This window comes from Lepeophtheirus salmonis, chromosome 1 (assembly GCF_016086655.4).
Source record: "Lepeophtheirus salmonis chromosome 1, UVic_Lsal_1.4, whole genome shotgun sequence".
Lineage (NCBI taxonomy): Eukaryota > Metazoa > Arthropoda > Copepoda > Siphonostomatoida > Caligidae > Lepeophtheirus > Lepeophtheirus salmonis.
The window spans coordinates 5,102,157-5,118,111 of record NC_052131.2 but is presented as its reverse complement, the minus strand read 5'-3'; the positions used below and the strand labels follow the sequence as shown (position 1 = coordinate 5,118,111).

Genomic DNA, 15,955 nt, shown 5'->3' with positions numbered 1-15,955 from the left:
GATTAGTATTTCCTAATCATTTAAACTGAATATGTGTAGGTTAAAAACTATTTTCGATTACTGAAATATATATATTTTTTAACTTGTATTTCTTGCATAGATTCCCCTTGTTCATTTATATCACTGTTGATTCTCTTGTGTACAATCAATGAGCTGGATGCGACAGCAAATGATGTAGTGGAGGATAAGAAAGATGAGAAGCTTCTCTCCATATTCAATGTCGTCACATTCCCGGTTAGTTAATTTTGTGTATATATATATTTCTCTCCTGATATTGATGGATTAATATATGTACGATTCTAGAACACTTTTTGTACAGGTAGTGCAAGTAAAAACGGAACTTGCTACACTGCTGATGAATGTGAAACCAGAGGTAAGTTTCGGATTTTGAATTCAGAAAAGGAAAGTCCTGATATTTTCCATCTAATATCTCATCTCTAGGTGGAACCGCCTCCGGATCTTGTGCATCAGGCTATGGAGTATGCTGCGTCATTACATTGTCCTGTGGTGGAACCTCATCTGACAACTGCACCTATATTGAGCAATCCTCATTTACGAGTACAAGCTCACTTAACTCGAATCCATGCACTTACACCATATGCAAAAACAGTAATATGATTTGTAGGATTAGATTGACTTTACGGTTTGTATTTATATTAAATACAACTAATATTTTGACTATATTTTACTTCATCTCCAGACCTTTACCATTGCAAATCCATTCACTACACCTGTAGGAGCTGATGCAGCCGGGACCACGATCACAAATGCTGGAGCTACAGGGGATTGTGTAACAGACAGTTTCAGTTTCACATCTCCAGGAAGTAGAGGATCTCCAGTTATTTGTGGTGCTAATAGTGGACAACACAGTAAAAATTTCTTCTTATATCAATTCCAGCATTCTTTGCTAGTATTATTTCTACTTACTTTCATTTTGAACAGTGATTTTGGATGCAAGTGACGAGTGCAATGTCTTAAACTTCAACATTGGCTCCTCCGCAGCCACATCCCGTTCATGGACCATTAAGGCAACACAATACACATGCGGAGATTATGACTCTCTTGGTGGACCTCCGGGCTGTCTTCAATACTTTACGGGAACCACTGGTAAAATTTCCTCCTTTAATTATCCCACGTCGGAGACAACAACAACTACATCCTCCTCTCACCTTTCGAATCAATGCTACAGTATATGTTTCAGACAAGAGGCAACTAAATGCTCCATTTGCTTTGCAAGTGCAATAGCAGGACAAAATACATTTGGATTGAGTGTAAGCCCCAATGCCGCCTCAAAAGTGCCGTGGATTCTGAATGTACCTCTGATTACCTTCAAGTAAGTTATTATCTATCCGACTTTTTAGTTCATTATTCCTAATAATTCCCATTTTTAAAGATTCCAAACGGAGTAGCTAAAGGTGCAGCTGCTGCAGCAGTGGCAACTACTCAAAAGTTCTGTGGTCGTATTCTTAATCTTGAAGGGAATTTGGCAGCAGAAACATCTGTGTGCAGTAAGAGAAACCTTCCGCTCCTTTAACAGGGTCATAATTAACATCCTCTTGTTTCTCACTATTTTTAGGCTTCAGTCTTCCTTTCAGAGTTGATTTCAAAACAGACGCCGATGAGGTTTGTACGGCCAATACGGATGCAAGTACATGTGAAGCTAGTCTTCCTCCAGGTGGCTCAATTGGATTTTTCTTGGCCTTTGAGCAAATACCTTGTGCATGAAGAAATACAAATTCCTTTCCCTTCTTGTTATTGTATTCATATTTTGTTATACAAAATATACTTTAGTGGTAATTTCAATAAATAAATTAAGTAAAAAAAGAATTCAAAATGCTGGACAGTATTAATTTTATTCACCTGTTTAGTGGATCTAGGAAAGCTCGCCTACGGAATATTTGTATAGTGAAATTTTGTACTGGGATTACTCAGACTTGGGAAATTTTTACAGAATAAAGCTCGCCGTGGGAAGATGAGTCTTACTCACATTCATTTATTTAATGTTTATAATAATTTTCTACATAATTTTTAAAGTACACGAATAAATAATATTAAATATATATTATTCAATTCTCGAATAACCATATTCATTCTCAAAACTAAACTTTTAGCACTTGTTTGAAACGTAAATTATTAAACTAAAATATTTCATCTATGATCAGAAAAATTACAGACACATGGTATTAACCATCCATGTAGTATTTAAACATTTTAATTGTAACTCATTACTAATAAGCGATACTTATGAATAGATAACAATTCAATTCATAACATAACATGTCCCAGAGAACTGCTGGGAGCTTTTCTCGGGTAAATTTAATAAAGTTGAAAAGTCATAAGTTGCTAGACATTACGCGCCTTCAACTATATCAACCTAAAAGGATTAATTTACTAAATAATTGAATATATTAGTAAATAACTCCTTATTAAATACTTCTATTAATTCCTTAATTTATAATGGTACAATAGTTTCTTATACTATATTATTGATAAGCTATTTAATTTTACAAATATGTAAATAGAGAGATGCAATATAATAATATATTTTTTTGTATTAATTGATTGAAGAACTGGCAAAGGCAATGTTAATTGGCATATTATTTAAAATTCCATAAAGAGGATTATTATTCAAGTTGATGTAGAAAGAAAATGTACCGAATTGGTCAAGCTGCAAATCCTAATCTCATTTAAAAAAAAATATATATTATACAACGCAGCAAAACGTGGACTCGAGAGGTGGATTTAGAAATACATCAATAATTTTATATTTTCAAAAATGCGGTAGACCAGGTTTTTACAAATATTTTTCACCTTCATTATCAATCATGCTGGAGTTGATGACAAACTCATCTGACATGTTTTCCCATGAAACCACTATGGAGGGCTTCAGTACATCAATATTTGGGTGTGAGGTTCTGTTGGTTTCCCTCTTCAAAGTGCCCCATACAATAAAGTCAAGTGGCTTCAAATCTGGTGAGGATGGGGGTCATATCTCTTTGGACCAGAATCGACCAATGTTACCGATGCAGAACTTTTGGCAGACGTATAAGAGAGGGTGCCGTCCTTAGTCCCAACATTTTCATCCTCCGGGTAGTTTGTCTTCAGCCATGGCAAGATGGTATACCTAAGCACCCTATAGAAGGCATCCTGGTTTTCTGTCGGGCCTTGAAAAAGAACAAAGGCATATTACTTCTTACAAACGCCACAACACCAAGGATCATTGTTCGGGCTGGATATTTGGTGTGGTAAGCCTCTTGGATCTTATCCTTTGTTTCTGTGAGTCAGCGGTTGTTCCAACAGTTGAGCAATTGATCAACTGTGAAAATCTTCTTGTCTGAGAAAATTTTCACAATTTACCCATTTACCATGATCCATATGAGGATTTTCTTGTACCTCTCAAGCCTCCTGGCTTTCATGCCCTCAGTCGGAAGGTGGCGTGGGATCTTTGTGAAAGAAACTAATCCAAAGTTGTGCTTATAGCCTCCTGATGGTCCTAGGAGCCACAGAGAAGTCGTAAGCGAAGCAATTCATCGACTTAGTGTGATCTTCCTTTATATTCTTCTCCAAACTTAACAAAAACTTCGTATCCTCTTTAAATGATGCTCTCCACTTCCTAAAATCCTGGAGAGGTCTTTTTCATTTTTTTCATCTACTCCAAATTAAAAACTAGGTTCCTAGAACACTTAACAATTTCAATAATCTTTATCACATCAACTCCAACATATTGAGATATGAGATGTGCTGCATTTTTGCTTGTTGCTCGCTCATGATAATGAAATGACTAAATTATTAGTATAGTTGGTTTATGTAAAAAGACGGCAGAAACAGAGTACGAAAAAATAATCACTATACCTTTTTATAGTAATGAGAAAATAAGCATTAATTAACAGTCCACGTTTTGCTGCCTTACCCTGTACAAGAAGCGGGATTCGACTCGTTCATACTTTTCCTGTTCATTACTGAAAATTCCCTGTTCAAGCGGTCATTCTTTCTTACAAATTATTTATTAACTTGTAACCCACAAAATTGTTCATGTAATTATTTCCATTATCTCAATCTTGAGGCTCTTAATGGTAAAACGGTGTCAAATCTAAAGAAGATTTTTTTCAATCCACCTGTACGCAAAAACAGATTCCATGTTCAACGACTTATTGGTCAAGTACCTTTTGATCTCTTGCTCGACAGTGCCACTCTTTATTTGTAACTTACAATAGAGACCATTTCATCGTCTTTTAATTCGAAGCTGGTTTAAAGTTGCAAAATCCTCCATAGCTTTGAGATCATAAATGATAAATTTTTTAGACTTATCCTTGTGACTATAATTTTTCCAGAATTCTATTTTGAATTCGGAGAGACATTCAGTGGAAAGGAGAAAATCTCTGGATTTAACAAAGAGATCAAATCATTCCTTGATACTCTTCATTTTTGCATTATCCATTTTTGACCTCGGCCTCCAGCAAATAGCCCTTTAGATACTGAATGGCAGAAGGAGGTGGCCTATAAAATGTTTTTTGTTCCTGGGAGGTGGTAAAGAACATCAGACGAAGGCTTCATTAGGATGGCCCACTCATCCAGGAAGACATACACTTGGGGTGCGAAAGGTCTATTATTATCTGCAAGCAAGGCGGTTGCAGAAAGCATTAGGATCCTTGCTTCCCTAATACGATTGATGGACTGGTTGTAGTAATTCTAGATCTTAGTCATCTTGCAAAATGTATGATAATATGCAGTTGCATACTCTCGAGTAATTATCTCAGAGCCTTTTTGTATTACTTGGTGTTAGTCAAATCGAGCCCATGTGACGCAAGAGGCAATCATAAATTAATAGTAAATAATAATAATTTTCATTTGAGACCAAACCTAATTTTTGTTTTTGTACTTCTTACGCTGATAAAATGGCTGCACCGGCAGGAAGTTTTTATTTACGTCTCTAAAAATAAATCCATGCCCAAAATTAAAAAAGGAGCTAAGAAATGAACACCATTTAAAGATTTTTTCTGTTAATTATTTAAGTTTGTTCCTTCTTTTGGATGTTCCAAAATGAACAGACAGCAAGAACTGCGCTCAATTTCCAAGCCTGACTAGAAGATACGAATGTTATTATTGTGGTCTGGAGACAAGAGAATAAAATAATATAATACTCCAACGTGGGAAGATGCAGGAAATGAGTTGATTATGAAAGACTAGGGTCATGCACGAAGCCACAAAGTAATAATATACTTGCTACATTCCAACTAAAATATTTAATGCAAGGTGATAAAACAGTGCAAGAATTCTTAGACAAGCTCCAGTACTTAATTAATTAATTGCACCACATTGCATATGTATACACCATTATACCTTGTACTGATAATTACACGCTTAGTGATAAAATCTCAGGATATTCTTTATCAAAACATTTCTATAAACTTTTGAATGATCCAGTTAAAAAGTTTTACCTAACCGCATGGACTTGAATTATAGCACTTTTAGTTTAAATACAGGAATTTTAGATATAACTTTTTTGTTTATACCTGGACAAAAAAAACCATTGGTTATTCGTAATTACATTTCTGTAATTTCCATTTTTGAGAGATATTTTTTTTGACATATTATGTAACTTTTATAATGTACAATAATACACGTTCCTAGCATTTGATACAGAAGGAAAGGGGGTTTTGTCTTTTTCGATTGCATCAGCATAAAAAATTTCTAAAATAATAGGGTTCAATCCTCTTTCATTGACATATAAACCTAGGATTGTGAATGAAGGTGGAACTTAAAATGGGCAGGGAACACTTTGCATGAAATATTTATGTATAAATCTTGGTACTTTTGACTCGATTCACATTTTGTATCCTAAAGTGGGAATGTTTATTAATGTTTCTTTATTAATTCTTTGAAATCCGCACGATTTTAAATATGGGCAGAAGATGAAGCGTAGAAAAACTTTTCTCTTAAATCTGGTCTCTTCAAAATAATATTTAGAAATTTGTTTATGTAGCAAATTGTCAAAAAGAGCACATTTGAAGGTGTAACAAGTCCTCTTCTATGAATAAGTTCAATTAAACTTTATTTGCTCAGCTTTTTCTTCAGCTGCAGCTTGATATTAGTTATGTCGAAAGATTTCTCTTCAATTAAAATATTTTTGCAGCTGATTTTTTTTTTAGAGACCGACCTTATAATGAGCACAACGAAGAAGTAAAGTGGAGCATTGAGAGTGGTATCTTCATTTGTTACAGTATTCGTTGTAGATGTTCAAATCAAAATCTAAGTCTCCTTCACATTCCAATTCATTGGCTTCTTCAAATATTCTGAACAACTCTGTTATTGGAACTTTGTTATATTTTAAAAGCTCTCAAGCCAAGAGATTTTTCTGCTTTAAGAAGTTGTCTTATTGAGATTTCATAGTTCGCCTCTGCCAACATTAGTTATCGTCCAAATATCTGTTCAATGTAATCCAATTGGAATTTTCCAATGAGTACAAAATAAAAACACCAGATATTTATCAGATAAAGTGCCAAAGATGAAATTACTTCCATGGCTCAGTGCGTTTGATGTGTCAGTAAAAATTTATATTTATATTATAATATTTATAATTTATATATTTACTAATGAATGGACTCACATTGAATACTGCATTTGCCCATTGAATATATGTTTTATCTAATGCTGTAGGTGGCCAGACATTTTTACGTTACTACCCGAGCAATTTTGGTCCCCGTTGTAATTTCAATATTATATAGTTCTTGGATATGAGAAAAAATAGTGTTCCCATTTCCTCAAAACAGAACCGTGGCAATATAAATTTTTGGCGGTCATCCAATTGTTATTTAATGGATTTAAAGAGAAGATTCGGGTAAAAATTCTGAAAATTTTCTTTTCGACACTGATTGGTTGAGAGAAAACTCCATGAGAAGAATGTTCTTTTTCGACATAACTGCGATTTGTGCAATTATTATTACCTCCAGATTCCATGACATGAAATCCAATTGCTTCAATTTCATGGAACAATGTATCAAGATATTTTCTCTGTTTGAATATAGCAAATATCATGAAAGAACCACCAAGATATAATATTATGACACAGAAAACTGTATTTGTCACAAAAACTAGACTCTTTGAGAAAAATAAACTTAATTAAGAAGGAAAATAACTACACACTCTTGACAATTAAGGTTAACTTCAAATAAACCTTCGTGTGTGGATGAAATCAATTTCCAACTTTTAAAGTCTGCATCCATCAGTCAAGTGTTTTTCGAGATGGGAAACTCAAAAATGGGGCATTGACTAGAAGAAGTTGTATGGAGAACTGCCGATAAACCTAGTAAAACTGGGATAATAATTTCTGAATGCAAGACCCGAATTACATTGCTCAATCGCAAAATCCAACTGCGTATTCTTCTCATCAGGAAGAACAGCCACTTTAATTTTTCTTCCAAGTTATTCAGTGCCTCTTTACTCAACATAAATATTGATGAATAAATAATTATTTTTTCTAAATATGTGCCACAACCTCGGGGGCTATCATTTTGAATGGATACCTCCATTCAGCCTTGTCAGGATAAGACAGGGTGGTACTTTTTTTTTTTTTTTTTTTTTTTGGGGGGTCGTTTATTCTATACCTGAAAAACAAAAATTGTTCTGTGAAGCTCAAGGAGACTAGATAGGGGGCTCAGTTATAAATCAAAAAGTGACTGCCTTTTCAAAAATAACTATACGAATACCGACATTTCCTAAATTAATTCAAAATAAAAAAGTTATGGACAAAAAAAAAAGAAATCGGTGAAAATGCATTTTCGTTTTTTTAGGTTCCAAAAATGAACTATCCATGAAATTTGCAAATAAAGTAAAGTTTGTAGAAATTTGTTTGGAGATTCGTTTGCATATAAATTTACATTGCATAAAAATTGATGTTTAACTGAAATATTTATCATTTTTTAAATATTTTTTTTTTAAATGTCTTATTATATTCCTGTTGTATTTCATCAAACGTCAATTTTCATTTTTTTTTAAAAGAGGAAATGCTACAAAACGTTGCATTTTTTACATAAAATTTATAAAAATGGCTGTATTTCTGGATCATATTATATTATAGTTTTTTTCAATATTTACAAAAATGAGCCAGTTATCGAGGGTTATTTTATCGATAACATTATTTCCATATTTTTTTGTTTTTGCAAGTAGGAAAAAACATTGTTAGTCTTGAGTTTCTTTTTACAATATTAATAAATACTATTTACTACTATTTTTGCAAAATTTGTAAAAAAGTTTATTGAAATTGTCTTTGTGAATTTTGATTTAGAAATTTTTTCTCAAAAACAAAGGATGGACTTCTCATCTAAAGACTTTTTTTATATTGGCCCTGGTCAATGTGATTTACCGCTCCCTCCTTGCCTTGAGCAACTCTGAGTAAACCTTTGCTAATATGTCCAGGGTGAGGACTCAAAAATTAGAAAGTTGTAAAAGCCGTTTTCACTTCTACACATTTTTATTTTGTGCCATTTTTATGCCAAACTTTTGAATCAAAATTTGGTAATTCTACAATTTTTATTATAAATATTCCCCTCTATTTTGAATGATGATTGAAATACGGGGACAAACAGAAGCACAGCTGGCCTTGATGAAGTCTGAGGACAAGTTGTTCCACTCTTCCGTGATCACGACCTTCAGGGCATCGACATTCCGTAGAGAAATCTTGTTCGTCTTGCCCTCCAAGACACACCAAGCAGCAAAATCCAGGGTGTTCACGTGGGAGAGGACGAAAGCCATAAGTCTGCTGGCCAGTGGGCAGTCATATTCTCTATGCAGAAATGCTGTACCTTCTTGAACGTGCGTGCTTGGGCACCGTCTTGGGTAAACACATAGTTGTCCTCGGGGAACGTTCTCTTTAACCATGGTAAGACATTGTACTTAAGAACCTTGTAGTGGACTCTCTCGTTGGCCTTGAAAAGTAGGGAAGCATCTTGCTGCTGTTGGATGCCACGACGCCAAAGACCATTACCTGAGCTGGATGTTTGGTCCTGAAGGACCTCTCGACCTGTGCTCTTTATTCAGTCAAGAAGAGATCATTTCTTCTAATCAGAGCAGCGTCCACTGTAAAGAGCTTCTTGTTGGAGATCGACTAGTACGTGGAAAAGATTGCACACCCTCTGCCATGTTGCTTGTTGCTCGGACATTTTTTATCGAACAAAATAAAACAAACATCAAATTGTAGCTTTTTTGTCTGCTTTTTCGAATGGTGGCAAGTACAAATTTGCCAGGCTTTTAGAACTGATGTTAGACGGCCTTGAATAGGATTATAATTTTTGAATCCTCACCCTGTTCATATAAGTAGTTTCAACCTGTTATCTAATCTGATGTACAAAATATGAGATACTTAGTTGTGGAATAGATGCGAGTCTGTTCTGAAAATTTTCCTACCTAACAAAGAGACAATACATTTTTTCTGAATTTTTTATTTCATTTTTTTCCGTGGTCTCTTCTTAACTCTATCACTTCTCCCAGCGATACTCCCATCTCTGTAATCCGTCCAAATAGTACTTGGCGTTGTTGTCTGCCAAATAAATTTTTGCCGGGACACTTTTTGTTTTTTATTCTCCGAGTTGGATTGACTTGGACGCGTCAAATTTTAACAGAACAAGCCTTTATATGTCTGCTATTGTTTGAATCTATTTAAAAGTTACACTTTGAAAATCAAATATTTAATGATGGTTCGATACTCGATTTGGTCCATTTACACAAAAATACTCACATCAACTCACTCAAACGACTATTACTAAACAACTACTGCACGTCCAAAATGGCTGAAACTTTGTTGAGTAACTGTCAATAGATGCTAAATAGATATAAAAAGCTTTTATTTACGGATGCAGCCATCTTCATGCTGAGGTCAGAAACTTTCCAGAGCACCCTCGTATATTAAAATAAAGACATACGTATTTAGAAGTAACGCTATATTTATTTATCGAATAGCTTCGAACCTTCCCGTAAATAACTAGATCTTCGTTAACCGGAGCCAGTACACATTTCCATCTTGGATTTCCTTTTTATTCCTACTGAGATTCCAATCTTTTGACTCATACGTGAAATCATGGTACCAAAAATGAAGTGAGCTTACCACTTCAACTTTTTTAATCATTTTTCTTGATAATCTCGGTTGTCACAAACTTTTTTGATATCATCAATCCACTTACGTCCTTCAATTGTAACACAACCCGGGGCAACACAAGCGTTTGGGATCGTCTGAATTATAATCTAATTCACGTTCTAGTCAACTGTTGTAGAGAAGTAGAAAATTACACAACTTTCGTCTACTGCTTGGATTGTATTAAGGAAGAAAATGAAGGAAGTATGAATATTATTATGGAGTCATATCGTAGCAATGAAGGGATATACATATTATTAAGTCATTTATTATGAACATTTTTCAATAAATTTATTTTAATTACTATAATAATGAATTTAAATTAGAAACTTGAATATTTAATCAAAATCAAATAATAATCATGAATATAATTTGAAAGGAATTATCCAATTTTGCCAAATACATATATTCATTTTCAGTTTTTCTAATTCTAATTTTACTATGGAAGAATCTCAAACCCATATAAATATATTGTTTTTATATATCCGGATACAAAGGCTCTTCCATCATTAAGTAGTTTTTCAAAATTAAAAATTGTGAAAACACTATGAGCTATTTCATTTCTGAGAAATGAATAGCTCATAGTGTTGAATTTTCTGGCGAAGATCGAGATCTCAAGATAATGTTATTAGGGAGACCTTAAAAGGGGCTTCAGAATAATTAAATTAACTCCGTTTACGATATGCTATTCCCAGCGACAAAAACTCCACAAGTTTTATTGACCTCGACAAAAACTCCACAAGTTTTATTGACCTCGACAAATCCAATGCCATGTTTACAAAGCTATTTGTCAATTTATTAGACACGGGAGATCCCTATTAGATTGAATTGTAAAAAACATCATTTTGCTCATTATATTGCTCGAGTTGGATTTAATTATTTTAATATATCTAGCAAAAATCTCATAAATGAGGCTACTAGTAGCATACACTCGGGTGTATAAAAAGGTCGAATTCTCATTGTGCAACTTCCAGAAGAAAAACTAACTAAGTTATCTTCTAAATCTTGAATTTTCATTTTGTTTTGTTTAATAAAGGATTTACTCTAAAAAAGTGTTTTATTCAGATCTTAAAATAATAATACACTTTCATAATATATATATATATATATAGGTATAAATCCGAGAAAAGCAGGATAAAATACAAATAGTTAGCTTTTAATTTTAAACATCTATATCATTGTCATTAAGTAGTATTTTGAAATAACTAATAATTAAAAATAAGAACTGTTATAGGAAGCATTTATTAATAATCATTATTAGTGTGGAGATCTTATATCTTCATGAGGGTAATATTCCAATATGGTGATAAGCAGTCAAGTATTTTTAGAAGACGATTAAGACTAACTAAGTTTTGAAATTGCAATTATATTAAGGTTTTCCAAAATAAGTCTATGGGAATTAAGAGGTCACATAGCACTCAACAATTCACAAAATCTATTTATGCAGATCACAGCAAAGTTTAATATGTATTGCAGACAAAAGTATCGAGAAAAAGGCTGCATATTCATTAAGAGTCTACACAAGATTGACTACTACTGAAGAAGTCCTAACAATGAAATATTTTTCTCATAAGAATAAGAGATGAAAAAACAGTCAACTTTGGAAGGAATATGCTTCAAGAGTTTCACCGAAACGAGTTTGTACTTGTTTTCCAATGACAAAAGGGACTCAGCACTAATAAAGAAATCAGACGTAAGATTGAAGTGTCCAGGTTAAATAATTATCCGTATAGACCGTATAGTACTGAACGACTCTTATTAATGAAATAGTTTTCTTAGAGTAGGAAACGAATCAGAGTTGACTTTCAAGCATTTCAAAAAAGGAGCTGTGGATGGAGGATGAGAACTCTCTCATTGGGTCTTTCTATCGTTTTAGGGAGCTCCTTAGTTCTTATATGTAGAAGCATACGATGACTCCGTAGAACAGTGGCTCCCAGCCTTTCAAATATAGCGACCCATTTTAGAACAAACAATCAGGAAGCGACCCCAATCCTTAAAATAACTTATACAAATGTATTCTTGCGATTTATTCGTGAAGTAACAGTACATTCTGTAAATATATGATTAATTAAAAATTTATTCATAAAAAATTTCAAAGATCCTACAAAACATTAATTAATTGCAAATTAATTCCAAATTATTCGAACAAAACAAATTTCACATCGTTATGTCAAGTATGTTTATGAACTGACCTTAATGAGACAGCTGGTATTGTAGTTTTTTAGCTAGCGATTCTATCCTGGGCTTTGTTGTCGATATGGCACACCTCAAGTCGTCTTCCACATCTAATTTATTTCAGTACTTGTTTTGAAGGATGAGAATTTGGGAGAATGGTGATTCACATAAGTAAGTTGTTGGGAACCGCAATAAATTCCTTATTGCGATTTCTGATATTACTGGGAGTTTTTTGAAACTTTTCCCCCAAAATTCTTGTATTTGCAGTTCACCAACCATGATTGAGCTTCAAAGCTAAATTATAAGGCGTTGAAGTCTTCTTCTACTGCTTGAGGGGCATCAGATACACTGGCATTAAAAGGGTAATTATGAGAGGAAAGATTTGGAACATTCATGAGGAAAATATTTTGTTATTGAAACAGTAAGATTTTTCAAATGTTCTTCTATCAATCCATACAAGTATTCGATGTCAATTTCATTTGCCACTTCTTTAACAAGTTGGGCAAGTGTTGGGAACATGTATCATTTCTTTTGATTCATTTTGTTGATCCAGAGTTTCAATTTCATTTCGAAAGACGATACATTTTCAGACAAATATATTATCGTATTATCTTTACCCTGTATTAATATTATTAAATATCGCAAAATGTCGACCATGTATGCCAATTTGCACAACGTAAATTCATCCGTAAACAATGATTCATATATTCGCTTGCATTTTGAGAATCAAGAAATATTTGCAGCTCTCCTCTCAATTCAAAAAATATCTTCAATGCCTTTCCTTTCAAGAGCCCCCTTACCTCTATGTGAAACAATAGTGCTTCATGGGTTGAATCCAAATCTTCCCATAAAACTCTGAGGAGCCATGTTGCAAGTGGCCTTGATTTAACGACATTTACGGCTTTTATCACTCGGTTAAGAACTTATTTGAATGGTTCAGACAACGTCTTGGTAGCTAAAACTTGTCGATGAATCATGCAGTGAGTCTCAATTACTTCTAGACTCACCCTTTTAACTAACCATTGGAAGCGAGACTTACAACCGAGCATTGCAGGTACCCCGTCAGTATAAACTCTGTACAATTTCACAAATTCGATTGAATGTTCTTTGAAGAAATCATCAATTAAATCAAAAATATCAGCAGCAGTTGACGTTTGCAGAGGCTTACAAAAAAGAAATCTTTTTTATTTTCTTATTTTTAAAATAACGAACATACACAAGAAGTTGTGCAAAGTTTGTCACATCAGTAGTTTCATCAAGTTGTATGCTGAAAAGCCCAGTAGGAGTTTCTTTTAATTCTTGAATAATTTGGCATAAAATATCCTGGGACATATCTGTTATCCTTTGTTTTACCGTATTGCTTGATACGGATAGAGGCGATAATTTATTTACTGCTTCAGGACCGATCATGAGACGCACAATATCTTTGGTACATGAAAAAATAAGATTCTCAGCAATTGTGTGGGTTTTTTAAGCTTTTTCTATTCTTAGTGCAACCTTTTATGAAGCTTCAATGGCGGCTAAATTTTTGTATTGAAATAATGCACGTCTATCAAGGCGGTAACTTTAGACGCCATCAACTTTTGCTTTAAAAAAATCAATAATTTTATATTTCAAAGCCGGGTGCTTAGATTCGAGATGTTTTTGAAGTTTAGCTGGTTCCATAGACTCATTGGCAAGAACTTCCAAACATACCACACACTGTGGTCTTTCCATACCAGCATTAACTATGTCAGTGAATCCCCACTTCAAGGAATCATCGCTGTATTTTCTCTTTCTTACACTCATTTTTAAAGAGTTAAGAATTACTCGAATAAAACTAACAACGTGTCACTGCAAGTGCGACAACAACACTGATGGGAGGAGCGACAGCGGTGGCGCAACCAAAAAAAACCTAAACGAACATGTTCAATACTGTCTCAGACGTTGTGTTGAGTGACTTAAGGAACTGTTACATTTATTTTCATAGTGTGAATTTATATAACTGTCTTAATTTTATTTTCTTAACGGTCTTCAATTTTTACCGTGTTTTATATAATATTCACGTTCGGGTCAAAATAGATTAGCCACCCCATGGCATTGGTGTCTCGACCCCGCTTGGGGTGGCGACTCACAGGTTGGGAACCACTGCCATAGAGGATCTGGAGAAATTCATGCATAACTAGAATGATTAACAAGATCATAAGTCGCTATCACGGACCTTGAGATGAAGAGGCACTTGCACCAAGGATCCTTCCATTAAGGGAGACGAAATCCACTGAGTGAAGCACTTGTTGAAGAGATCTCGCCTGAAGAGTCAAGATCCTTTGAAGAGAGTATCAGAAGACCTGTATAATAATAATAACAGAATGTATTTATCTGAAAATTTTGGATATAAATTTTCCATAAAAAATGTACCTTAATTTAACTACGCTTTCAATATTAACAAAAAAAAAAAAAAAAAAAAAAAAAATAATAATAACTAAATACATTAATAAAAAAAATTAAGCTTCGACAATTATTCATTGATAGTCTTATTTTTATAAATTTTTTTATTAACTAAACTTTTCGTATTTTATTAATAACATTTGACAAATTATAGTTATGTTTAGTTAATTTTATGAATGACTTTTTATTCAGCCTAGAATAAGTTTTAATCAAATTCATTAAAGTCAAAAGTTTCAGAAAAAGTTTAACATTATGTATTTAAAAAATTCTTTCCATATTTTATTATTAACTATTAGCAATTACATCATACCCTTAATTTTTGTTCCTTCTTTATGATTCAAAATATTGTAATAATTGAATTTCATGTACTATCTTTGAAACTTAAAGAACTTTACAAAAAGTTGATGTAGAAAGAAAATGTACCGAATTGGTCAAGCTGCAAATCCTAATCTCATTTTAAAAAAAATATATATTATACAACGCAGCAAAACGTGGACTCGAGAGGTGGATTTAGAAATACATCAATAATTTTATATTTTCAATAATAGGAGAAAAAAATTGCGGTAGACAAGGTTTTTACAAATATTTTTCACCTTCATTATCAATCATGCTAGAGTTGATGACAAACTCATCTGACATGTTTTCCCATGAAACCACTATGGAGGACTTCACTACATCCATATTTGGGTGAGGTTCTGTTGGTTTCCCTCTTCAAAGTGCCCCATATAATAAAGTCAAGTGGCTTCAAATCTGGTGAGGATGGGGGTTATATCTCTTTGTACCAGAATCGACCAATGTTACCGATGCAGAACTTTTGGCTTTTGGCAGACGTATAAGAGAGGGTGCCGTCCTGAGTCCCAACATTTTCATCCTCCGGGTAGTTTGTCTTCAGCCATGGCAAGATGGTATACCTAAGCACCCTATAGAAGGCATCCTGGTTTTCTGTCGGGCCTTGAAAAAGAACAAAGGCATATTACTTCTTACAAACGCCACAACACCAAGGATCATTGTTCGGGCTGGATATTTGGTGTGGTAAGCCTCTGGGATCTTATCCTTTGTTTCTGTGAGTCAGCAGTTGTTCCAACAGTTGAGCAATTGATCAACTGTGAAAATCTTCTTGTCTGAGAAAATTTTCAATTTACCCATTTACCATGATCCATATGAGGATTTTCTTGTACCTCTCAAGCCTCCTGGCTTTCATGCCCTCAGTCGGAAGGTGGCGTGGGA

General features: G+C 33.8%; 1 protein-coding gene across 1 annotated transcript; it reads left to right on the top strand.

The window, feature by feature from the left end:
• Nucleotides 1-31: 31 nt before the first annotated feature.
• LOC121132089 (uncharacterized) lies at nucleotides 32-1,821 on the top strand. Its single transcript, XM_040727537.2, has 8 exons — nucleotides 32-35; nucleotides 101-234; nucleotides 304-373; nucleotides 442-647; nucleotides 701-869; nucleotides 943-1,333; nucleotides 1,394-1,508; nucleotides 1,577-1,821. Exons 1-7 carry the CDS (start codon nucleotides 32-34, stop codon nucleotides 1,407-1,409), a joined length of 990 nt encoding a protein of 329 aa, XP_040583471.1. The 3' UTR covers nucleotides 1,410-1,508; nucleotides 1,577-1,821.
• The last annotated feature ends 14,134 nt before the right edge of the window (nucleotides 1,822-15,955 follow it).